Genomic DNA, 26,912 nt, shown 5'->3' with positions numbered 1-26,912 from the left:
ATTTCCGTTTCTACTCCAAATTGTAGCATGTTCAGCTGTCCTCTCTTTGCTTCAAGAGTCATCTAGAGGGATGGAGAAAAGTCACAGCAGAAATATTTTGCAGTATAGAGTGATGAGAAACATACTTAGATCTTTGGGTTGTAGGAATCTTAATTCCTATCCCCAGGCTTAAACAGGTGTTTCCTGTGGACCAGCTTGCCCTGGCTATCTGGGTTCCTTTTCTTCACTTTCCTTACAGTTTAACACCAGCTGTTGGAATTTCTCTTGCAGCTCCAGTAGGTTGTTCTTTGGGTCAGTAGTTCCTAAGCTCTAGTTCCAAGACAGTGCTGATTACTCCCATATGAAGTTTTAACCAGCCTGTAGCGAAAATGTTGGTGCAAGGTTACCAATTGCCCTTAATTTTTGGTATTCTGTTTTTTTGGTGTTCAATGTCCTTTTTAAAAAACATGAGACATAATTCATATACCATAAAATTCATGCCTCCAAAGTGTATAGTTCAGTGATCTTTTTTTTATATTTACAAGGTTGTGCAGTCATCCTTACTAATTCCAGAACATTTCATCATCCCAAAAAGAATAAATGCCCTTTTTAAAAATTAAGTGATAGTGAACATTATTTATACATTTTTTTAAGTTTCAAAGTAAGATTTTTAGACATGTATATGTGTGTCTGTGAACATGTACATATTTATTGGCCATGAAATCTGGGAACCACTACTCTGAGAGACATCTGGGATTCCTGTGTCCAAATCTGGGAAGGTTAAGAAGAAACAGTTTATAAGAATGTGCATAGTGTTCAGCTCTGATCTGGAGCCTTTTTTTCTGGTCACTGGCTTCACAGGCAAACATCTGTGTTCTGATGAGGAAGACCTTTCTGTGAGGTTTGTTTTCTTTTCTTTTTTTTTTTAATTTAATTTTTTATTTATTAAAATTTACATCCAAATTATGTTTTCTTATTTAACAAAATCTTTGCTGATTTTAATTAAGAGTTGTAGCTATTTTGTTATTATTTTAAAGATTTTATTTTTAAATAATCTGTACATCCAGCGTGAGGCTTGAACTCACAACCCCAAGATCAAGAGTTGTATGCTCCACCAGCTGAGCCAGCCAGATGCCCAGCTATGTTGTTATTTTGAAAAGGAATGAAATGCTAGTAGATACCTATAAGATACAGCATATGTTAACCAGAATTGCTGTGTATAAAACAGGTGAAATGAGAATTGTCCTACTTAAATTAGGGGTAGGGACCAGAATCTTATTCATTTAACTGTCCTCATTGCTCAACACTGGCTCTCAAGATGCCATCACAGAATAATAAGAGCTCAAAGATCATATTTGAAAATCACTTAAGAAATAAGCCTTTAGACTTTGCGGTATGGTGGCCTGATCAAGATAAAGGCTGGTGGCAGCATCCTAAAACCATGCTGAAATAGCCTCTTGAAGGCTAAATTTGAGTCAGCGCTGACATTGTAAACCTAAGACTGTCAAGTGATGACAGCTAACGCTAGCAGCACAATTGTGCACATGTAGAAAGAGACTCAGTGGGGCTCCTTGGCATGGCCAAGGTCTTAGAGTGTCAGAGGTAGAACTGGATCAAGAATTAGAACCTTCTGATTCTTGGCTTAGTGTTTCCCCTACTTTTTTCCAAATCTAATATGTTGCCTTTTTTTCACAATGTAATTTTGAAAAGATGTCCCCATTTTTCAAAATGTAATTACGTGCCTTGTTCTACATGTCTTTAGTTTTCTGGAAATCTATAATGAACGAGTGCGGGATCTGCTGAAGCAATCTGATCAAAAAAAGTCCTACAGTCTGCGGGTCAGGGAGCACCCAGAGATGGGGCCCTATGTACAAGGTGAGCCACTGTGGTCCTGGAAGTCTGAGACCAAACTGAATTCTGAGAAGCTTTCCTAATGGTCACTGATTCATATAACAGATGTATAGTGAATACTTACTATGTGCCACCTGCTGTACTAGATGCTGGATATATAGCAATAAACAAAAAAGACAATCCTGCCCTCAGAGGCAGGCTTACAATCTTGTGGGGGGTGAGGCAGAAAACAAACAATTAAAGTAGTGATAAAAAGCTAATAAAAAATAAATAGATGTCATGATGGAAAAGAGCATTGGGCAGTGTAGGCAGTCCATCTGCATAGCGTGGTCAGGAAACACTTATGTGAGGAGATTCAGAAGCCAGTCACGTGAAGAATGGTGTAGCAAGGGGAAGAGTGACTCAGGTAGAAGGAGCACCGTGAGCAAAAGCCCTGAGAGAAGGGCTGGGTGATTACAAGGAGACCGATATGTCTAAAGCATGGTGGATGAGAGGGAAAGTGGCATGGTATAAGGTTGGGTCTGTGGTGCCAGGTCCAGCAGGGCCTGGACTGACTCCCAGGTCAGGCATTCTCCTTTTCTGAGTACTTTGTCTTCCACTGGTGGTGATAGGGAAATGAGGAGATGTCACACATAGCATGGGTCAGAACTGCTTCCTCATTGAGTGCTGATACTTGGTGTTTGGTACCATTTGTCTTATTCCATTAGGCTAGGTCTTAATATTAAGTAGAAACAGTTGTGTTCTTTTGTGGAGGAAGTTTTTACCCTTTCAGGCCGCTATAAAAAAATAACACTCAAATTCTCTGCTCCTATTCCTTCAGAGATATGCTAATTTAAATCCTGACAAAAGAGAGTTATATCAGACATCAAGAGTTGGTCTCTTCTTTGACCAGGGCATGACCGGTGGAGGTGTACCAGTCACTGATTCTGCTACCTTTGTCTTTTCCCAAATGTTCCATCATAAACAGCAGCCTGGAAACAACAAAAATGCCATTTGCTTTCCCAAGAGCCAGTGGAGTTTACTCTGTAAAACTGTGTGGATATGTATTTCTGTGTAAAACAATACTTTGAGGGCAGACCAGGAGTTGATGCAGTAGTGTCACAGTTTCTCACCTTTGTGTTTTATTTTAATGTGTGTGTGTGTGTGTGTGTGTGTGTGTGTGTGTGTGTGTGGTGGGGAAGTAGAGGAAACCTCAGACACAGTCCAGGTGTTCCCATTGCACAAAGGCTAAAATGAAGCTACAAGAAGCTAGGGGATATTCCCAAATCACACAGCTCACTGGGGCATGGTTGGAACTGGGAACATTGCCTAGAATAGGAGGAGATGAGTGGGACAGAATCCTGTACATCAGGGAGACCTGTGATCATAGATTCTTTGATTGGCATTGCACCTGAAACCCGGAGAAGGTAGGAACTTATGCATAGTCATTCAGCTTGGGTCATATACCCAAGGTCAGTGACAGGAACTGGACTGAAATCTCAGGGCTCTTTTGGATACCTTCATGGAGTGAACCCTCAGGGGGAGGGGGGATGGTTGGTAGGAAATAATTCTAACCCAGCAAAAAGTCTCTTAGCTCCTTTGGGTTACATGTTTCTTTTTTTTTTTTTTTTTTAATTTTTTTTTTTTTTTAACGTTTATTTATTTTTGAGACAGAGAGAGACAGAGCATGAACGGGTTAGGGGCAGAGAGAGAGGGAGACACAGAATCTGAAACAGGCTCCAGGCTCTGAGCTGTCAGCACAGAGCCCGATGCGGGGTTTGAACTCACGGACCGTGAGATCATGACCCGAGCCGAAGTCGGATGCTTAACCGACTGAGCCACCCAGGCGCCCCTCCTTTGGGTTACATGTTTCTTAAAGTTGATTGGCATTTTCTCAAATCATGACAAATAAAGGTCAACATTCCTCCCATTTCTCAATGAAGGAGCCTTGAACTTAAGTTGTACAGAACCAGCCTTGGAAGCTAAGACTCTGAATAGTCACACTGAATTATTATTCCCCTTACTACTCTCTGATGGCATTACAGCAAACTTTTTACTTTTAGTTTTTTAAACATTTGCTTTCTTCATTTATTTACATTATCTGCCTACCTGCCTGCCTATATACGTGTCTGTGTACCTCCATCTTTGGGCTCATACATTCTGTGAATGTGATTCCAAAGTGGAAAGTGGTTTCTGCTTTGAAACCAATTCTCTGGGAATTTATTGAGTACCTACTAGATGCCTATACTATTCAGGGTGCCATAGGAAATATGAAAATATAAGAACTTACACTTCTAGTTCAGAATTGTGAGCTGAAACTTGAGAGTTGTCTAAATCAAAGGAAAGGAAGGGGGTAGCCCATTACCTTCCATTAAAAAGTTTATTAATTAGATGACAGAGTAAGTTCAAATCTGAAACGTACAAAGTTCTGCCCAAAGCACACATCAGAGGCTAGTGGTTATAGGGTCTGAAGTATTATCTAAGTGAGAAAAGGACAGTATTATGTTTTTGCCTTGGCCTTTATCTTAACATAAAGGGATAAGGTGCAAAGTAGAAGGTGTTGGAGGTAGGTAATTGGGTTTCTGAAAAAAAATTTTTTTTAATATTCTATGTGTTCAATCTACATGTTTGTTTTTTTTCTTTTTAATTCTTTTTTTAAAAAAATTTAATTCTTAAACCTTTTTTCCCCTTGCCTTTCTGCACTTACCAGGACCTCTGGTACCATATTAAATTAAAGTGCTAGCAGTTTTTAATCTTGTCCCTAGAGGAAAGCTTCAACATTTTACCATTAGGTATGATATTTGCAATAGTGTTTGTTTTTAATAAATATTCTTTATCACATACTTATAAAAATATAAAAAAAATATAGGACCAGGTTTTTTAAAAAAATTTCCAATCTATGGCAAACCAAAACCTTGATAAAGTAAAGATGAATTAGGGGTGCCTGGCTAGCTCAGTTGGAGGAGCATGCAACTCTTGATCTTGGGGCTATGAGTTTGAGCCCCACCTTGGGTGTAGAGATTAAAAATAAAATCTTAAAAAAAAAGATGAATTACTAGAAAAATGAGAAAGACATCTTGATTATAAGCTCAAATTCTTTTTACCAATTCAAAAGATATAAAATCACTTGTCATATTGTTATAAAAGTTCTTAAAACTCTCATTTCTGTTTCTATCTCATTACATACCAGTAACAATTTGAGAACTGGCCCCAGTCTTTGGACCAGCTTTGAGAAACATTGCCATAGCAGATTAAGGGAATTCTCTTTTTTTTCTAAAAGTTTTACAAGAGTTTTTTTTATTTTTTATTTTTTGAGAGGGAGAGAGAGCATGAAGGGGGGGGGGGCAGAGGGAGAGGGAGAGAGAGAGAGAGAATCCCAAGCAGGCTGTGATCCGCCAGCACAGAGCCCAATTTGGGACTTGAACCCACAAACCATAAGACCATGACCTGAGCTGAAACCGTCAGATGCTTAAACGAATGAGCCACCCAGGCACTCTTAAATTTTTTGTTTTTTAACTTTGAAACAAATTAAACTTTTTAAAAAGTTGCAAGTACAGTGTAAAGAACTTTTTTTCTTGAACCATTTGAGAGTGAATTGCGAACCTAATGACCCATCTCCCCTGATTATTTTAGGGTATTTTCCCTCCATTCCTCCAAATAGGAATGTTCTCCTGTATAATCACAGCACAACCACCGAAATCAGGAGATTAACTTTGGCATGTTACTACCATCTAATCATTAAAACCCATTTAAGTTTCCCTAACTATCCTGATAATTGCCCATTTGAGAATCACAGATTGCATTTAGTTTGTCTCTCTGGGACTCTTTAGTCTGGAAAGTTTCCTTGGTCTCTCTTTAACTTTCATGAACTTTGACAGCCATCAAGTAGTATACAGTTTTAATGTGCCCCATTACTTATGATATTTAAGGTGATATCTGCCAGCCTTTTTCACTCTGAAATTGCTATTTTCCTTTTGTGATCAACAAGTATTTGTGGGGCAGTACTGTGAAATCATGTACATATCCCATCGTCATCTAACTTTCAATTTATTTATTTCAGTTTAGATTCATGGTTTCCTATTTTATCCAATGGGTTATCTTCTTTTACTGTGATTTTTTTATTTTGATGCACTCAGGAATCCTCTTTGAGTATGCTTCTGTGACATTTTGACACATCACTGTTATTTTTTTGAGCATCTCCTTGTTTTCTAGCACAGAGATATTCCAGGCCCATCTACTTTCTTTGCCTCAGTCTTGGAATCAGCCATTTCTCCCAGGAGTCCTGTTCCTTTTTAGTGGAGAATAATATTTAGAAGCTAGGGTCTGGGTGCTATGTATGCCCAAATGTCCCTCTGAGTGGACAGAGCTAAGTAATCTGTGTTCACAACAGTACCTTTAATTGCAGTCCAACACAGCACAGTTTGTTCTGGATTTCTCTCTTTTTATATTTGTAATTCCTTTATCTAACAGGGGAGATACTTCTTTGATCTACCTTCCTACATGTGATCTGTCTCCTTGCCATTGCTGTCCTCTTTCTCATGTGGGTGTCCACCTCGTGCACATGCTGGGCTTCTTGAGTCTGCTGTTTAATGACCCTTTATCAGTTGTGGATATTTTTTAGTCGTTATTTATTCTAATATTGCTTTTTTTCCACTCTTTTCCTTCTATAACTCCACTTACAGGTATGTTAGACCATTTCCTTATCTGTGCTATGATTTTTACCCTCTTGTCTATATTTTTTATATTTTGTCTTTCTGTGCTTTATTTTGGGTATATATGATTCTGACCTATGTTTCTACTCACTTTTTTTTTCAGTTGTATCTAACCTGCTATTAAGCTTAGATATTGAATTCTTATTTTCACTGTAGTACTTTTTATTTCCCAAATCTCCATTTGATCCTTTCATTACAATTTCCAGTTTTCTGTGAAGTTTTATAATCTTGCTTTTAGTTCCTTGAAAATAGTAAGCAGAGTTACTTTAAAGTTACCATAACCCCAAGGTCTGAATTTTTCTTGCATTTATATTGCCTATTATTTTTTTTAATTTTTATTTAAAAAAATTCTTTTATGCCAATACCATGCTGTCTTGATGATTACAGCTTTGTAGTAGAGGCTAAAGTCTGGGATTGTGATGCCTCCTGCTTTGGTCTTCTTCAATATTAATTTGGCCATCTGGGGTCTTTTGTGGTTCTATACAAATTTTAGGATTGCTTCTGCTTCGAGAAGAATGCTGGTGCTAGTTTGATTGGGATTGCATTGAATGTGTAGATACCTTTGGGTAGTAGTGACATTTTAACAATATTTATTCTTCCAGTCCATGAGCACAGAATGTTTTTCCATTTCTTTGTATCTTCAATTTCTTTCATAAGCTTTCTATAGTTTTCAGCATACAGATCTTTTACATCTTTGGTTAGGTTTATTCCTAGGTATTTTATGCTTCTTGGTGCAATTGTGAATGGGATCAGTTTCTTTATTTGTCTTTCTGTTGCTTCATTATTAGTGTATAAGAATGCAGCTGATTTCTGTACATTAATTTTGTTTCCTGCGACTTTGCTGAATTTATGTATCAGTTCTAGCAGACTTGGTGGAGTCTATTGGGTTTTCCATGTAGTAGTATGTCATCTGCAAAAAGTGAAAGCTTGACTTGATCTTTGCCAATTTTGATGCCTTTGATTTCCTTTTGTTGTCTGATTGCTGATGTTAGAACTTCCAACACTATGTTTAACAACGATGGTGAGAGTGGACATCCCTGTCGTGTTTCCCTCAGGGGGAAAGCTCTCAGTTTTTCCCCATATTGGATGATATTAGCTGTGGGCTTTTCATAAATGGCTTTTATGATATTTAAGTATGTTCCTTCTATCCCGACTTTCTCGAGGGTTTTTATTAAGAAACGATGCTGAATTTTGTCAAATGCTTTTTCTGCATCGATTGACAGGATCATATGATTCTTATCTTTTCTTTTACTAATGTGATGTATCACATTGATTGATCTGCGAATGTTGAACCAGCCCCACAGCCCAGGAATGAATCCCACTAGATCATGGTGAATAATTCTTTTATATTGCCTATTATTTTTGCTGGTTTTCATTTATTTATTGCCAGATCTACTTGGATGTTTGGTTTGTTACAATTTTGTGCCAGATAGTGTTGGCTAAATTTTTTTCTAGAAATAATTTGAAGGTGTAGGACAATGGTATCTTTCTATGCAGAAGACTTCTCTTTATTTGTCCAGGTTTCTGCATATGCTAGTGATCCAGAATCACCTCAGTCCAATTTAAGTTTTGGCAATGTTCAAAGCTGCGTTGCAAACCCTTCAAAGGCTATGTACTTCTAACTCTTTTATTCCTGTGTTTTAGCCCTTTGGGTTTCCAGCTTAAGTGGTGTTCTATAGGGCAACTGTGGGTGGGATCTGGACTGCAGTCTGGGTTTCTCTAGACCAGTGAGGTTGTCAAGGGAACTGCTCTGAGTCATATCCCCTCAAGATCTGGCAACTGACCTCAGAGGAAAAGTGTCCCCAGATGCTGGCCTCTTTTCTCTGGGCTTCCATCTTCGCCCAGTATATGGCCAGAAAATTTTTAATATCTGGGTATCCCTCTGTGCCTCAAAACGTATGTCTTTAATATTACTTGTCCAGATTTTTCTAATAGTCTGTACTGGAAGGATTGATTTGTGTTATCTCACTTACCATTACCACAATTTTTAAAACTTTTTATTAGAGAGAATTTTGAACACACACAAAAATAGGCTAATATAATGAACCCCCATGTATTCATCACCCAGTTACAATAATCATTAACCCCTGGCCAGTTTTGCTGTACCTATATTCCTGTCTACTTTCCCTCATTCTGTGTTGTTTTAAGGCAAATTGTGTATGTCACATCAATTCATCTATAATATTTTAGTATGTAGCCCTAAAAGATAAAGATTAAAAAAAAACATAACCATAAAACTAATTATAACATCTAAATAATAATAATTTCTTTTAAGAGTCTGTTTTTTTGTTTGTCTCTTTTTTTCCCCTTTGTTCTTTTGTTTTGTTTCTTAAGTTCCACATATGAGTGAAATCATATGGTGTTTGTCTTTCTTTCTTATTTCACTGAGCATTATACTTCTTAGCTTCATCTACATTGTTGCAAGATTTCATTCTTTTTTTTTTTAATTTTTTTTTTTAACGTTTAATTATTTTTGAGACAGAGACAGAGCATGAACAGGGGAGGGGCACAGAGAGAGGGAGACACAGAATCCGAAACAGGCTCCAGGCTCTGAGCACAGAGCCCGATGTGGGGCTCGAACCCACGGACTGAGAGATCATGACCCGAGCCGAAGTCGGACGCCCAGGCCACCCAGGCGCCCCACAAGGTTTCATTCTTTAAAAAAATTCTTTTAATGTTTATTTATTTTTGAGAGAGAGAGAGAGAGCGAGCGAGCATGAGCAGAAGACGCAGAGAGAGAGGGAGACACAGAATCCAAAGCCGACTCCAAGCTCTGAGCTGTTAGCACAGAGCCCGACCCAGGGCTTGAACTCATGATCTGCGAGATCATGACCTGAGCTGAAGTCGGATGCTCAACCAACTGAGCCACACAGGCACCCCAAGATTTCATTCTTTTTTTTATGGCTGAGCAATATTCCATTGTATATATATATATATACACCACAATTTCTGTTTGTTTGTTTTTTTGAGAGAGAGAGAGAAAACAAGCAGGGGAGAGGGGCAAAGGGAGGGAGGAAGAGAATCCCAAACAGGCTGTATGCTCAGTGTGGAGCCCAACTTGGGGCTTGATCCCACAACTCCATGTTCATAACCTGAGGTGAAATCAAGAGTAGGATGCCCACTGACTGAGTCACCCAGGTGCCCTTATACCACAATTCCTTTATCCATTCGTCTATCGATGGACCCTGGGCTGCTTCCATATTTTGGCTATTGTAAATAATGCAATACACAGAGGTGCATATATCTTTTCAAATTAGAATTTTTGTGTTCTTGGGGCCCCTGAGTCACTCAGTCAGTTGAGTATCTGATTCCTACTCAGGTCATGATCTCACATTTGGTGAGTTTGAGCCCCACATCAGGCTCTGTGCTGACAGCTCAGAGCCTGGAGCCTGCTTCGGATTCTGTGTCTCCCTCTCTCTCTGCCCCTCCTCTGATCATGCGCTCGCTCGCTCGCTCTCTCTCTCCAAGTAAAGAAACATTAAAAAAATTAAAAAAAAAAAGAATTTTTGTATTCTTTGAGTAAATAGTGGAATTATTGGGCCATATGGTAGTTCTATTTTTAATTTTTTGAGGAACCTCCACACTGTTTTCCATAGCGGCCACACCAGTTTACATTCCTACCAACAGTGCACGAGGGTTCCTTCTTCTCCATGTCCTTGCCAACACTTGTTGTTTCTTCTGTTTTTGATTTTAGCCATTCTGACACGTGTGAGGTGATATCTCATTGTGGCTTTACCAATAATTTCTTAAAATAAAGAAATCCAGGCAGTGTTGAAATTGCTTTGCTAATTTGTAGCCTAATTGTATTCAGCAATGAGCCAGTGAAGTTACTTTTTTCCTGAATCTCTGACTCAGTTGTGAAGGCACTTTTTGATTTGGTCACTAACGACCCATAAAGACTTGCTTTCATATCCTTAAGCTCCTCTTTACCTATCTAAAGCCTACCTATTCTGTGACTAAATTCAAGTCTCAATTCCTTCATGGAGCCTGCCCTGGCCACTCCTCTGATTGCCTTAGCATTTATTATCTCTTCTACTCCTATGGCATTTGGCCATATGGTTTTGTATAGTATAACTTCTTACGCTTGTAAACTGTGTTTGCATAGGGACATGTGTACTGTATGTTTTGCATGCCAAATTGAGTCTGCCGTCTGGTGGGGCACATAGCATCTGTTTACCTCAGAAATTTTGTGAGGGCCAAATGTGAGGGAATATAAAATCTTTTCTTATACTCTATGTAGCTAAATTGTAAGGAATTGCTGTTGTTTTTGTTGTTGTTAGCAGAACCACTGTATGAATTCTAGACTATATTTTCTGTGAGGGCAGAGACCTGTGGTTCCAGAGCCTATCATAATGCCTGACAATAGGCTTCCAATAAATATTTGTGGATTTAATTTATTATCTTAATGAATTTAGTCAAGGTCTCTTATTCTTGTCTATCAAATTATATAAAATAGGGTAAAGTTAATGACCTACAGGAAGAAGTTAAACTTTATCAAACATTTTATTTATTTTGCTTTTTCCTCCCTCACAAATCTGATAGGTTTATCTCAACATGTAGTTACCAACTATAAGCAAGTAATTCAACTCTTGGAGGAGGGAATAGCAAACAGGTAACAGGTTTATTTGTTGCTGTCCTTCTTTCAGCCTCACTCTTCTTTCCTGTGTTCTCATCTCCCTTTTGGAGTATATGATTATACTTCTCTCTGTAGCTTCCCACATTCACAATCAGGAGACCTTTCTCAGAACAGTAATGTACCCAGCGGAAGGGGCAGTAGCTAAGATTTCATGCATTTCTCACTAGTAGATAGGCTGGAGTTTGTTCTGGATATAATAATATTAGGCAGTAAGCCCAGAGTTACTCTGTGCTTTGTCTTATAATACACAACTTTTGCTATTTTGACTAAAGAAAGATTCTTGCCTGCATTGTTCTTTCTGTAGGCTTGATAGAGATAAGAACCAGTATAGTTTAAAATGTTTCAGAAAACCATTTTTCTTCTAGTTTGATATATTTGTAAAGGATACCTAAAAAAAGACTGTTTTGAATCTGCTATGAATAAGTGCTGTAGACTCTCCTAAAAGCTATTGTAAGATAACATTCCATATTGTTGGTTACTAGGAAATACTGAGACTGTTACTAGTATATGCCTGAAAGAACAGACTTTTTTACCTGGGAAAAATGTTGGGATTTAGTCTCCTATTTACCCTATTAATAGCATGTCCAAGTTAATTGACCATAAAAGAATAACTTTATTTTTTAATTTTTAAATGTTTTACTCATTTTTGAGAGCATGCAAGCAGGGGAGGGGCAGAGAGAGGAGGACAGAGGATCCGAAGCAGGCTGTGTGCTCACAGCTGCGAGCACGATATGGGGCTTGAACTCACCAACCCTGAGATAATGACTTGAGCCGAAGTCAGATGCTCACCTGACTGAGCCACTCAGGGGCCCCAAAAGAAGAACTTTAAGTTTGACATTCTACTCCTTAGGTTTCATGGAACTATCCTGGAGGACCTTGACTCTGGTCTTCAGGATACCCTGTGTTCCTTGATTTTTAAGTGTCAGGCTTCACTTTTTCCTCTTTATCCTTGAATCATGAGACCTGTCTTTGGAGTTTGACTCTTCTTCCATTCTCCAGCTCCTCTGAGAACAGAAGTCAGTAAGATGGTCTTAAACTGAAACATGATTAACTTAGATTTAGATGAAGGGAAGACTCTTCTGACTTTAAGGATTAATATTTCAATGAATTCTAAAGGAGGTTATGCATTCCACCTTGCTTAAGTATGACTTTGACATAATTCAGGATCTCATTTCAAATCCCTTTCTGACACTACAACATTAATATTTAGTGTTTAATCACGTTTTACTTTTTCTTTGAGGCTTCTCCAACAAGCTCTCTATTTCCTCTTGTTTTCTTTAAATGGGTCTATTTTGGGGATATTCTTCCAGGTTGGCGACACTCTAGTATTCCCCTTTTCAACTCTGATTTTTGCTGCTTTTGCTTAAAAATGTCCTAATGTGGTTTAATATGATGCTACACTGCCTTTTATTCTCAGATATCCATACCTAGAATGCTGCTTCTGCCATCTTTGGACCACTCTCCTAACTAAACTGGACTAAATATGGATGTTTTGTGATTCTCACCTGTGAACCTCGACACTAACACTTCTTGTTTTCCCCATGGATTCTTAAGGATCCACCGTGCGTAAACAATACCTATCCTAATTGTCTTCCTTTATGTACACAGAATCACAGCAGCCACTCATGTTCATGAAGCCAGCAGCAGATCCCATGCCATCTTCACTATCTACTATACACAGGTTGGTTACCCCTTTATTTGCTTAGATCTCTTCCTTTCTCAGGCCCTTTTGACGGCTTTCTTGTCTTTTCTTACTTCTTTTCCTTTCTTCTTACCTTTCCATTTACAGGTCCTTTACTGTGATCTAATGTCACAAGAAGGACCTACATACAATCTCCTAAGCTCTACACCAGAAAGGGTGGAGGCAGTTTCATAAAAACTAATCAAAATATCTTCAACTTATATTTACTTTTAACATTTCAAAGCACTTTTACATCTATGTGATCAATATGAGCATTTAAAACAAGCAAGGGGCACCTAGGCGGTTCAGTTGGTTAAGTGTCCAACTCTTGATGTTGGCTTAGGTCATGATCCCATGGTTTGTGGGATCGAGCCCCATGTCGGGCTCTGCACTGGCAGCACAGAGCCTGCCTGAGATCCTCTCTCTTCCCCTCCCAGCTCTCTCTTCCATGTACTCTCTCTCTCTCAAAATAAATAAATAAACATTAAAAAGATAAAACAAGGAGCGAGACTGAAATAAATATAAGTGTTAAAATGAAAAGGTTGAAGATTTACTTCTATTTTGATGGAGTAAAGAGATCAACAAATCCTATCCCTCAAAAGCAACTATAAACCTCATCAAAACTGTCAAAATAACCATTTCTCCTCTCTAAAAATAGACCAGAGTCATATAATAAACCACACATTTATTTAAGAAAACTACCAAATTGCAGGTAAGAATAGTACAAACCTGTGGTGTGTTGCCTTAGGCTGTTACTATCCCTACCTGTCTCTGTTAATGAGGTAGTTGAGTGAGGGAACAGAAGGCCATGAAAGCCAGCACCTTTGTTGCTACCGCTGCTAGAGGAGTTCACATGATTTGGACCTTTTTCAAGTTAGAGTGGTGCTATTGATGGCAAGGAACAGGAGATCAATAGCTCCCTTAAGACTGAGGTTGTGAGTCTGTTTCACGCAAGAAATGAACTGGAAAATTATCTGGGGATTTAACAGGAAGTTCTGGAAGATGATGCAGCCATAGCAGACTTGATAAGATCTTCATATATCCTGTATTGAACAGAACCTAAACCTAAAACTGAACTTTTAATGCATTCCCCAGCCCACACATAGATCCATTAACAGAGAATAGAGATTTTATTGGCTCAAGATGTTTGATTATAATTTATGACCTGTCTTTTGTTGAATACTTAGCTATGTAGACACAGAGTGGCCCCCAAAAGGCCAAGCTTAGAGGTAAAAACAACTAAAGGAAAAAACTGAACAGAGAATTCTTTGGCTATATATTGCTGGGGAGGCAGATTTTAGAGATTTTTAGCCTAGGCAAGTTACGAGAGAAACCCAACAACCACTGCCACTTTCAAGGGGAAAAAAAATAACAGAATTCAGAGTTGTTACAGTATGTTATCTAAAATGGCTAGTATTCGACCAAAAATATTAGACATGCAAAAGCAAGTAAGAAACTACAACTCATGGCCATGGGGGGAAAAACAAACAAACAAACAAACAAACAAACAGTAACAGTCAGTAGAAATTGATTCTAAGTGCTCCAGATGTTAAATTGTTTAATGATGCCAGTGACTCTAGAAAATTTCAATAAAATCCTAGACATTGTTGTATAAAATGGGAGTCCCAGAATTGAGCTGTATAATAACTGAAACAAAAAAATTTACTAGTGGGACTTAAGTAGATATGAGATGGCAGAAGAATTACTGAACTTGCATACAGACAAGTAGAAACCAAACATTTTGAAGAAAAGAGAGTAAAAAGATTAAAGAAAAAAGCACAGAGCCTCAAAGACCTGTTGGACCACAGCAAATGTGTTAACATAAGTGTAATGGAGATCCCAGAAAGACACAAGAAAATAAGCATAAGAAAAATTTGAAAAATAGTGGCCAAAAGTTCCAATATTTGTTGAAAATCATTAATGTACAAATAGAAGTATTTTGAAATCTCTGAGTAAAATAAATATAAAAAGATTCATACCTAGACACATCATAGTCAAATTATTGAAAGACAAAAAGCAAATCTTGAATACAGCTAGAGAAAAATGACTCAGGATATATAAGAGAACAATTACATGATTAATGGACAACTTCTCACCAGAAATATTGGACCTCAGAAAACAGAGTACTGAAAGGAAATAAAACTGTCAACCAAGAATTCTCTATGCAGCAAAACTAACTTCCCAAAATTAAGATGAAATAAGAACATTCCTAGATAAAAAAGAAAAAAAACCCCAGAATTTATTGCTAGCAAGCCTACCTTACAAGAAAACCAAATGAAATGTTTCATGCTGAAAGAAAGTAATATCAGTAACTTAAGTCTACAAGAAGAAACGAAAAGTGCTGAGAATAGGAAATATGTAGGTTAATATAACAAGCTACATAAATATATTTTTTCTCCTAATGTTATTAAAAATAAGATTGTATAAAACAATAATTATAATGCTGTATTATAATCACTATACATTACATACATTGTCATACATATTGACACTAATAGGACAAAGGAATAGGAAGGAAAAGGAGATCTATTCAAGCAAAGTTTCTATATTTATAGGAATGAAGTTAGTATTGTTTTGAAGTTGATTGTGATAAGTTGTGATGCATGTTGTCATCTGTAGAGCAATCACTAAGAAAGTAGCTAAAAAATGTAATTCAAAAATCAGAAATTTGGGGCGCCTGGGTGGCTTGGTCGGTTAAGCGTCCGACTTCGGCTCAGGTCATGATCTCACCGTCTGTGAGTTTGAGCCCCGTGTCGGGCTCTGTGCTGACAGCTCAGAGCCTGGAACCTGTTTCAGATTCTGTGTCCCCTCTCTCTCTGCTCCTCCCCTGTTCATGCTCTGTCTCTCTCTGTCTCAAAAATAAATAAACGTTAACAAAAAATTAAAAAACAAAAAACCAAAAATCAGAAATTAAAATGACATACTAAAAATAATTATTTAACACAGAAAAGGCAATGAAGAGAGAACGGAAGTGTAAAAAATATATGAGACATTTGGAAAATAAATAGAGTAGGAATAGTTTTGAACACATCAATAATTCCATTAAGTGTGATTGGATGAGAGTACAAATTGTCAGATTGGATAAAAACAGAACTCAACTATATGCTGTCTACAAGAAACAGCCCTTAGATCCAAAGATACAAGTATGTTGAAAGTAAAGGGATAGAAAAATATACACCATGCAAATAGTGACCATAAGAGACTTACAGTACTATGTTAATGTCAGGCAAAAAATAAATTTTAAGACAAATACTATAGACAGAAAGGGACATTTCATAATGATAAAAGGTCTGTGCATCAAAAAGATGTAAAATTAGGGGCACCTGGGTGGCTCAGTTGGCTAAGGGTCCGACTTTGGCTAAGGTCATGAACTCATGGTTTGTGAGTTGGAGCCCTGCATTGGGCTCTTTGGAGCCTGGAGCCTGCTTTGGATTCTGTGTCTCATTCTCTCTCTGCCCCTCCCCCACTTGTGCTCTGTTTCTCTCTGCCTCTCAAAAATAAATAAATGTTAAAAAAAAAAAGTTATAACAATTATACATGTATGTGCTTTCAACAGTAGAGCTCTAAGATGTAAGAAGAAATAGAAATAGACGGTTCAGTTACAGTAGTTGGAGATTTCAGTAATCCACTTTCAGTAATTGGTAGAACAACTTGGCAGAAATCGGCAAAGATATAGATTTGATCAACATTATCAACCAACGTGACCTGACATTTAACACTTAACATCTACAGAATACATTTTCTTTCTTTCTTTTAAAGTAAGCTCCACGCTCACGTGGGGCTTAAACTCCCAACCCTGGGATCAAGAGTCAGATGCTCCACCGACTGAGCCAGCCAGGTGCCCCTAGAATACATTTTCAAGTGCACCTAGACCATTCTCCAGGATAAACCATATATTGAATAAAGCTAAAGTATGCAGTTGTAAGTTAAATAAGTTCTGGGGATGTAAAGTACAACTTTATGACTAGAGTTAACAATGATAGATTATTATTTGAAAGTTGCTAAGAGATCGTAAAAATTCACATCACAAGGACAAAAAAATTATAATCGTGTGAAGTAATGGATGTCAAAACTTATTGTGGTAATCATTTTGCAATATATTCATATATCAAATCATTATGTTATACATCTTAAACTTATGCAATGTATATCAATTATATCTCAATAAAACTGGAAAAACAAATTATGGCACATTTACATTTAATGTTCTCTACCTTACAAAAATGATACATCAACTAATCATAATATGTAGGACTTTAGTTGGATTCTGATTCAAAGAAACTAAAAAAAAATTGAATAGGAAATTTGAACAATGACTAGATATTTGATGCTCTGAGAAATTGTTGATAATGTTCTAGGTATACCGATAGTATTGTGGTTGTGTTTTTTAAGGGTTTTTTAGAGATGCATACTGTAATATTTACAGTTGAAATTGTAGTGATGAATTGACTTCACAATAATGTGGGTGGTGAAATAGTGGGGATATAAGCAAAGTGAGCCTGGCCATATGTTGACAGGTACCTGAGAACTCATTATACTGTTTTTCTACTGTCCTATATGTTTGGAACTTACCCTAATAAAAATATTTTTAAGGTAAAAATAAAAGGCTAAGACAGTGTGGCATTAACATTAAGATAGACAAATAGATCCATGGAATAGAAGGGAGTCCAAAATAAATCTATGTACAGGCAACTGTCTTTTCACAAACTTGGCAAAGACAATTCAGTGGAGAATGTATAATCTTTTCAACAAATGGTGGTAGGACAATTGGATAGCCATATGTTAAAAAGAAAACAAACCCCTACAAAACCAAAAAAACAAAACAAAACCCACACCAAAACCAGAAGAAAACAACTGTAATCCATACCTTGCACTTTATCCAGAAATTAACTCCAACTAGACCATAGATATAAATGTAAGGCCTGAAACTATTAAATTTGAAAATAACTTGGGAGAACCTTCGTGATACTGGATTAGGCAAAGGGTTTTTCGATAAATTGAACAAAAGAACAAATTGAAATTTGCAATTGGTCAAAATTTAAAACGTTTCTTTGAAAGATATTATTAAGAGAATTTTTAAAAAGCCACAGATAGGAAAAATATATCTGTAAAACATACCTGATAAAGGATTTGTATCCATAATATATATAGAACTATCTAAACTCAGTGTAATAAGAAAACAACTTACAACAGTGGGCAAAAATTTTAAGCCAGCACTTCACTAAAGAAAATATATAGATGGTTATCAAGCCCTTGAAAAGATGCAGACATCATTAATCATTAAGGGAGTGAAAGTTAAATGAGATACCACTATCCACCTTTTAAAATACCTAAATTTATTTATTTTTAAATGTTTATTTATATTTGAGAGAGATAGAGACAGAGTGCGAGCTGGGGAGGGGCAGAGAGATGGGGAGACACAGAATCTGAAGCAGGCTCCAGGCTCCACAGAGCCCAATGTGGGGCTCGAACTCACAAACTGTGAGATCATGATCTGAGCCGAAGTTGGACGCTTAACCGACTGAGTCACCCAGGCATCCCTAAAATACCTAAATTTAATAGAGTGATTGTACTAAATCATGACCTGCTATGTAGGAGCTGAAGTTCTTGTCCACTATATTACCAGTTGGAATATAAAATGGTACAACTTTGGAAAAGAATTTAAACATATATCTACCATATGATCCAGCCATTCCATGCCTAGCTATTTTTCCCAAGAGAAAAGAAATTGTATGTTTGTACAAAGACTTGGACTCAAAGCTGGACATGATCCAAATGTCAATCAAGAGGTGAAGAAGGGATAAGTTGAACCTGATATATTCACACAATGGAATATTACTCAGCAATAAAAAGGAATGAACTCTTGATACATACCTCAACACGGATGAATCTCAAAATAGTTATGCACAGTGAAAGAAGCCAGACATTGTATAATTCCATTTGTATGAAATACACTGAGAAGACAAATTTAAGAATTTTTAATGTTTATTTTTGAGAGCGTGAGCAGGGGAGGGGGAGAGAGAAAGGGAGACACAAAATCTGAAGCAGGCTCCAGGCTCTGAGCTGTCAGCACAGAGCCCTAGGAGGGGCTCAGATCCATGAACCACGTGATCTTGACCTGAGCCGAAGTTGGACAGTTAACGGACTGAGCCTCCCAGGCGCCCCTGAGAAGACAAATTTATATGTAGAAAATTGGTGAGTGGTTGTCTGGGGAAAGGGATGGGAATGGAGATTGATTGTGTTCTGACTTGGGGGAACTTGGGGAGTTATTGGAAATGTTTTAAAACTGGATTTTGGGGCACCTGGGTGACTCAGCTGTTTGAGTGTCTGACTCTTGATTTCCATTCAGGTTATGATCCCAGTATTGTGGGATCAAGCCCTGTGTCGGGCTCTATGCTGAGCGTGAAGCCTACTTAAGATTCTCTCCCTCCCCCTCTCCCCCTCTTCCCTGCTCACACGTGCTCACCCTCTCTCTCTCTAAAATGAAAAACACCCCCCACCCAAAAAAAAACCCTTTTGGATTTTGGTGATCGATGCACAACATTAAAATAAAACAACAAAACCCTACACTTAATTTTTTTTTTAAAGGAAAAATAGGTTTTTTTCTTGAGAGCTGGATGGCTCCTGAATTGAGAACATAGGTAGAGTGCTTGCCCTAGTAAGTGAACATGCTGTGACTCCAGTTGGGGGCCCTACACCTGCTGTGGATCTCTACTGATGAGAGTCAGTCCCCAGGAGGGGAGTCAAGCATTTGCCTGCTAAATTGTAGTAAAATTTCTGGTACCTCTGAAAATTGTGCTCAGAGGACCTCATGGGGATTTGCCCACTGTGGAAATCCTGCTCTATTTTCTTTTTTAAAAAAAATTTTTTAATGTTTATTTATTTTTGAGAGACACACACACAACATAAGCAGGGGAAGGGCATAGCGAGAGGGAGACACAGAATCCAAAGCAGGCTCCAGGCTCTGAGCTGTCAGCACAGAGCCCAACATAGGGTTCAAACCCGTGAACCGCAAGATCATGACCTGAGCTGAAGTCGGACATTCAACTGACTGAGCCACCCAGGCACCCCCCTCCTTTTTTTTTTTTTTTTTTTTTTTTTTAATTTTTGTCCTGCTCTATTTTCAATGAAGTAAGGACCCAGAGCTTACTGATTGACTTATCAAACTTTGAGAGCTCATCCGGTTCAGAGCACATTCATATACACATTTTTTGAGTGATTTGGCTAAAAATCCAGAATATCACCTTGTTCAGGGAGGGTGTCTAAGGGGGAAATACTACACTTTTCCAAATGACAAGCTTTAAATGTGCTTTCTCCCTTAGGCAATCCTGGAGAACAACCTCCCCTCTGAAATTGCTAGCAAGATCAACCTTGTGGACCTAGCAGGCAGGTAATTAGGATCTCAGAGCCAAGGGGAATTAATCCCTTGACCTTGTTCTTGCCCATTTTACAGGGAATAAACTTGTTCCACCTTTTCCACATATCAGTCATCCTGAGAAAATTACAAAAGAAACAAATTGTTGAATGCCATGTTAAGAAATTATAGTTTTCTAGGGTCTGCAAAATCTCCGATGTCTAAGTCTTAGCTGCTTATTAACATCACCTGGGGCCTTTAAAAATTCTCAGTGCCTGGGTTTCACCTCTGATCAAATAAATAGCATTATTAGTGGCACCAGAGGCAGTGCAGATGTCAGTAGTTTTTGAAGCTGCCCAGGTGATTCTAGTGTATAGTCAAGATGAAAAACCACTGCTCTAAGTGGAAGTAACCGGTTTAGTATACTTTTTTTTTTTGACTTAATATTGGTTTCATGCAGCTATCATTACTGGAAAAAAAAAGAAAGCAAGCTTATAAAAATACCATGGCATAGAGGAGAAGATACGACCTTCTAAGTATTAGAAGAAAGCATGGATTGTAGTCACACGTATATTCAGAGAGAAGAAAGTCATCTTTCTTCTGTGGTCACACACAAAAGTGTGAGATGAGATAAAGCAAATTTTCTTATTTTAAAACTGTTAATTTATTACTATGGTACATCATTCCCTTAAAAATGAAGTGTTGTCTCTGTCAGCTGCAACTCTGGCATTTTGGGAGAAAAAAATGAAATGCTCTCTGAAAGAAACTATATCAGGCACCTGGAAGTGTGAATCTTCAATATTTCCCATTGACTTAAAAAAGAAATTTAAAACAATTGACAGATAACGACCCAGATACCATAAAGCCATTAATAGGTGAAATTAAAACAAAGATTGGGCAGATGTGAGTATATGAAAAATCTATGCTAATATCATTACTGTAAATGAGCATTAGTTAGCTGAAAGTGCTCTGGCAGTCAAAATAAGAATGTAATGAATTATTTGATTTCTATTGCCTGAGAAGTGGAAGAATGCCAGTTGGTTACAAGATGGTAATACTTTTTCGGGCACTGAATTCTAAAAAGAATTTATCATGTGGGCTTCTTACATAATGTACAACATAATGGATAGTGTCTTTCAGCAGTATTATAAGGACAGTGTCTTCCTGTTTGTTTTTCTTCTTCTTTTCATTGATTATTTAGTGAAAGAGCAGATCCCAGTTACTGTAAGGACCGGATTACTGAAGGAGCCAATATCAACAAGTCTCTTGTGACTCTGGGAATTGTCATCTCCACTTTAGGTATTTTGCTGATAGACTGGATCATCAGAGTGGGAGGGAGACTTTGGAAAATAACTCCTATATTTTCATCTTGTCAAGCTGGGATAGACATTTACAAGGTCCTTTTTTTATAAACTTAGCTTCTGGGTGAATATCGTAAAAATTGATACTTGTCTGTGATTGAGAACACTATGGTCATCCTCCCATCCCTCTCGTTTCAAAAAGAGAGGAGACTGAAATATCATGTGACCAGATACTCCATGTCATGAGTCCAAAGTCTAATTCAGGGTTCAAACTTGTAGCATCCTATCATATGCAGAGAGGGATTAGGAAGTGTGATACTTAAATTTGTGTTCTCCAACCATTGTTTTACTGCGTGTGTTTCATGATTCCTTTTTCCCTCCACTTTTATTATTTTTTTGTCTTTAAAGCCCAGAATTCTCAAGCATTCAGCAGCTGCCAGAGCCTCAACAGTGCAGCCAGTGATGGTGGTGACAGTGGGATCCCTAGCTCTCCTTCTGGGACAAGCAGTGGAGGGGGGCCCTCTCGGAGGCAGTCTTATATCCCATACCGGGACTCCGTGTTGACCTGGCTGCTGAAGGACAGCCTTGGCGGCAACTCCAAAACTATCATGGTTGCCAGTGAGTGGGATGCTGGAGCTGGTTCTGTGTTGGGACTGGTACTCTGCCTCAGAGAAGGGGCCATGACCACCTGCTTCATTAAGGGTCTCATAATACAGCATGGATGATAGCAGTAAGGCAAGTGGTTACAGGCTGGGTCGGAAGGGCTTGGCATCGTTTTTAACTTTCTCCTTCTACCTCAGCTGTGTCTCCTGCACATACTAGCTACAGTGAGACCATGAGCACACTGAGATATGCATCTAATGCCAAACACATCGTCAACAAGCCTCGGGTAAATGAGGTGAGACCTTTATTTGAAGTCCTGGTTTGGTATTGTTTACATTAAGTTCTTTTATTCTCTCACTGATTTCTTTCTCCTTACAGTCACCTCAACTTGCCTGACCTTCTCCAAATAAAGAGTGAAATTCTTTGTTTCAGAGTCATACCCTTCTCCCATATCTTTACTGACTCCATTTCACTTGCCTTTTTGAATAGTTTATTTTATTTTTTTTTTTTAAATTTTTTTTTTTTCAACGTTTTTTATTTATTTTTGGGACAGAGAGAGACAGAGCATGAACGGGGGAGGGGCAGAGAGAGAGGGAGACACAGAATCGGAAACAGGCTCCAGGCTCCGAGCCATCAGCCCAGAGCCTGACGCGGGGCTCGAACTCACGGACCGCGAGATCGTGACCTGGCTGAAGTCGGACGCTTAACCGACTGCGCCACCCAGGCGCCCCTTGAATAGTTTATTTTAGATACTTCTCTGAGGCCATCCCTGGTGTACCACTGCCACCTTAAGGGAGATCATTTAAAAGTTTCTGTGTTTATTGCTTTTGAGTTTATGTTGATGTATGCTTCTGTTTTATTTCTTTTCTTTTTCTTTCTTTTTTTTTTTTTAAGTTTATTTATTTTGAGAGAGACAGAGACAGTGTGAGTGGTGGAGGGGTGGATAGAGAGGGAGACAGAGAATCCGAAGCAGGCTCTGTACTATCATTGTGGAGCCTGACAAGGGGACTGTCCCCATGAAACCACAAGGTTTCATAACCTGAGCTGAAACCAGGAGTTGGACGCTTGACCAACTGAGCCACCCAGGCACCCCTGTTTTCTTTCTTTTCTATGCAAACTGCAGTGATTTCTCTGTTTCGGGCTAAAAGGGGCTTGTAAGGAATTTAATAGTTTTGAAAGTTGATTAATAATGAAAAATTCCTGGGGTGCCTGGGTGGCGCAGTCGGTTAAGCGTCCGACTTCAGCTCAGGTCACGATCTCGCGGTCCGTGAGTTCGAGCCCTGCGTCGGGCTCTGGGCTGATGGCTCAGAGCCTGGAGCCTGCTTCTGATCCTGTGTCTCCCTCTCTCTCTGCCCCTCCCCCGTTCATGCTCTGTCTCTCTCTGTCTCAAAAATAAATAAACGTTAAAAAAAAATTTTTTTTAAAAATAATGAAAAATTCCTTATCTTTGCAGTTTCAGTGAAAAGTTTCAGGGCTGGAATCATAAACTGGTGGCTAGACCTTTATAGCCCATTTATGAACTGTTTTAAAAGGCAATGTAATTAAGTAGGTACTAAATTCAGTCACACTATAGGAAGGCCAGCATCTACCACCTATTTGTGCTGCTTTTTGGGTTACCTGTCAACCTCCTGCTCAAGGACACTGATTCTCATACTTTATCAGAATCAACTCCTTGAGGGTTGGTTAAACTGGGCCCTGGCCCTCAAGAGTTTCTGATTTGGTAGGTGTTGGTGGGGGGCAGAATTTGCATTTCTAACAAGTTTTTAGGTAAAGTTGATAGGGTTCTGGGATCATACTTTGAGAAGACTGCCTCAGAAGTTACTCCAAAGGAGTAAACCACTTTTTCCGAACTAATTCTCTGTTTTATTTTAAAGCTGGTTGAGGCCTGATATCATTCAGTGGTGACCAAGTTTTTTATGTTTCAGGATGCCAATATAAAACTGATCCGAGAACTCAGGGAGGAGATCAGAAGACTAAAAGCCATGCTGTTGAGCTTCGAACTGGTATTCAGGCAATCGGAACTTTTCTGTACACAAAACCTGCTTTTCTTCTGCATGGAAGCTAAGCTCTGCTGCATTTTGTGTTTTCACTTAAGTGACACTTGTAGAACAGAGTCAGGAACAAAGACAGGACTTAGATTACTCTGATTACCTGAGTAGTTTCGGATGGGGTGGGCATCATCAATATATCATCTTTGCTGTCCGAAGGGCAATTGCCTGAATGGCTGTTATTCTGTGTGTAAGAGGATTAAGAGAATGGGCCCCTCCAGAAGAATTTCTTTGAATTTTCCTTCTTTGTACCAAATTGATCCCCAATATTTAAGCTTCTGATTTGTTTCTGATTTTAATGATAAGGTCGTTTTTTTTTTTTAATCTGCCCTTCTTTTCCTTCATAAGAGTAAGGGTGAGACCCATGAAGCACATCTTTCTCTTTGTGCAGAGAAACTTCAGTTCATTGAATGAGGAAAAGGATGAGAATCTGAAGGAGCTGGTTCTCCAAAATGAATTGAAGGTGGGTTTGTTGGGTGGACTCATTTATGGTTTATATCACCCTGGTAGTGGGTCTCATCTCCTTCCATTATTCCTCAGTCAAGACTGCTCCCTCCTCAGGACGGAGAGGTTCTATCTAGTTTAGAGACAGTTGTCTCCATTGAGCCTTGAGTGGGGAGTGTGTTTGCCTTAGGGACTGGTGACTGGCTTTCTTTGTTTTGTTCTCTTAGGGGTTCATGATAACTTCCTTTGGATAGGGACAGTAGCCTAGAAAAAAAAAATATTTTCCAGTCAAAAAATCAACTAACTGACATGTATTCGTTGAGTACCAAATAGGTGCTCAGCATGATGCTTCCAGAGATACAAAGAAGTTCCTTCCCTCAACTGGCTTGCAGTCTAGTTGGAAACACACTTAGAGAATGGTTAAATGAAATGAACTATACGAGTTATATGAAAAGAGCTTAGGGAAGGAAGAAATCAGTATGGCTTGGAATTTTCAGTGCAGGCATCACAACGCTGGAAGCTAGAGAAGTTGAACTAGACCTTGAAAGATCAGTGGATTGTGTTAGATAGGGAGAAAGGGGTACGACATTTTGGGTGAGGGTGGGATAACATAAGAAAAGCCATAGAACCAAAAGAATGAACTGGTGTGGGAGGCCACGTGGAAGCACAGAGTGTGAGGAAGACTGAGCTGGCGAGAATAGGTGCTCATGGAAGAGAGTAGTGGAGGTGATGTTAGGGCCAGTTTAGGAGGTTTGAATTTGACATACACAGGATTAGTCATGGCTTCTTGAACCAGGTTGGGTGACATAATAATGGAGTCTATTGGTGACATTTAATATGACAGTTGTATGTAGGACTAAGTGAAGAGAGGGAAGACTGGAAGCAGAGAGACCAACCAGGAAAGAGACTGATTTTGCGACCCTGTGAACGTGAGGACAAGACATGTGGGGAGGTTAGGTTACATGGTGATTCCTGGAGACATTTGTGAGGAAGAAATGGCAGGCATTGTTTGGTGACAGGTTCGATTTAGATACCACAACCAAATGTCCCAATTCCTGGTATTCTGTCGCCTCATCCTTATCCATTATAAAGTATCCTGGCTACGTCAATATTTTGTTACCCAGACTAAACTTTAGGACTACATCACGCATCCAGATATCTCTCAAAAATTCTGTGTTTAAATATACGTTCTGATTTTTGGTTCAGAAAATACCACCCCTGTGTATATAAGAGATGAAGTACAGAGTCAAAATCACTCCGTTATACATTCTGGCAGACCTGGACTCGAATCTGCCACTTGCTGGCCTTCTGACCTTAGGCTTTGTAGGGGTAGGTGACGAAAGCCAGCCAGAAGGGGTACTTCCGGTTAGCTGAGCCACGCTGGCTAAACTGTAAGCCACCATGCACTGCTGCTCACCTCTGCTGGGTCCTAATCCAACCCAGCCCTTCGCAGTACCTGGTAGTTTCACTCTTTGCAGACTTCAACTCAATGATTATAATGTTAAAAATGACATTTCTAGGGTACATAAAACACTTGTACCTAAACTTGGCATACTTGGTTTTTTCTCACATTCTCTGTTTATGAAAAGTACTTAGCTGAATCCAGGTCCTTTTCCTGGGCTTCCTCAGTTCTTCCATTCCCAGGATAACTTTTCTGCCTGGACATTAATTTCCACCAAAAGAAGAAAAAAAAGCACCTTATACTCAACACTGTTCATTCACGTTCCCCAAATGGCCTCAGCTTAAGGCCTGTAATTTGCTATATTATATATATTTAAACTCTGTTCCTGATATATAGTAAGCCCTTAGTATTTTATTGTTGTTATTACATGTTCTTTTAGACCAGTTTCTTATAGTCTTCTTTCTACCTGAGGAGATTGATCTTGATGCTTTGTGTATCTTTGAGCCTGATACAAGCTTATATTCGGATTTGAGGTTCTACACCTTGAGAAAGAAGTGTTAGGTCATAAAAGGATTCCCAGTATGGATCACGTAGAAGAAGGATGGGGAAAGGGGAGTTGTAAACATACATGTATGAATAACATCTCAAATAATAAAACAAAGTAACATTTATGGCATTTTTTCGAGTTATAAAAACAATACATGTTTGTTGAAGAAAACTTTAAGAATACCCTTTACTGAGGGAGTTTATAAAAGTAACTCTTGCTTATTGAAGAAATTTTGGAAACAGCTCACATAGGAGGTGCAAGGGCCTATGTGGAGCTTTGAATAGTAACAGTGAAGAAGGTGAGGAAGGAATGCCATGAGGAATCAGAGCACGGTGGCTTCTGACCTTATGTCTGCTCCGTGGACTGTTGGGCATC

The 26,912-nt window shown here is 38.6% G+C and overlaps 1 protein-coding gene across 9 annotated transcripts in view; it reads left to right on the top strand.

Moving 5' to 3' along the window:
• Window positions 1-26,912, top strand: part of STARD9 (StAR related lipid transfer domain containing 9) — a 119,980-nt gene that overhangs the window by 52,711 nt on the left and 40,357 nt on the right. For 8 of the 9 annotated variants that reach the window (XR_002078072.2, XM_053889143.1, XM_019442405.2 and 5 more), the window contains 9 exons: window positions 1,742-1,854; window positions 11,064-11,133; window positions 12,766-12,838; window positions 20,161-20,228; window positions 21,394-21,491; window positions 21,902-22,111; window positions 22,294-22,391; window positions 24,022-24,099; window positions 24,536-24,607. Coding sequence is in view for 8 of the 9 variants with exons in the window: in XM_053889143.1 (XP_053745118.1) it covers window positions 1,742-1,854; window positions 11,064-11,133; window positions 12,766-12,838; window positions 20,161-20,228; window positions 21,394-21,491; window positions 21,902-22,111; window positions 22,294-22,391; window positions 24,022-24,099; window positions 24,536-24,607 (880 nt within the window). In the remaining variant the exon portion in view is untranslated. Of the gene's footprint in view, window positions 1-1,741; window positions 1,855-11,063; window positions 11,134-12,765; window positions 12,839-20,160; window positions 20,229-21,393; window positions 21,492-21,901; window positions 22,112-22,293; window positions 22,392-24,021; window positions 24,100-24,535; window positions 24,608-26,912 lie in introns of those variants that run through there. The other variant, XM_019442399.2, reaches the window with a different exon arrangement.

Source organism: Panthera pardus, unplaced genomic scaffold, assembly GCF_024362965.1.
Source record: "Panthera pardus isolate Hobbes unplaced genomic scaffold, ASM2436296v1 HiC_scaffold_24, whole genome shotgun sequence".
Lineage (NCBI taxonomy): Eukaryota > Metazoa > Chordata > Mammalia > Carnivora > Felidae > Panthera > Panthera pardus.
Note: the sequence above shows the minus strand (reverse complement) of the source record. Positions and strands in the feature narration are given on the sequence as shown.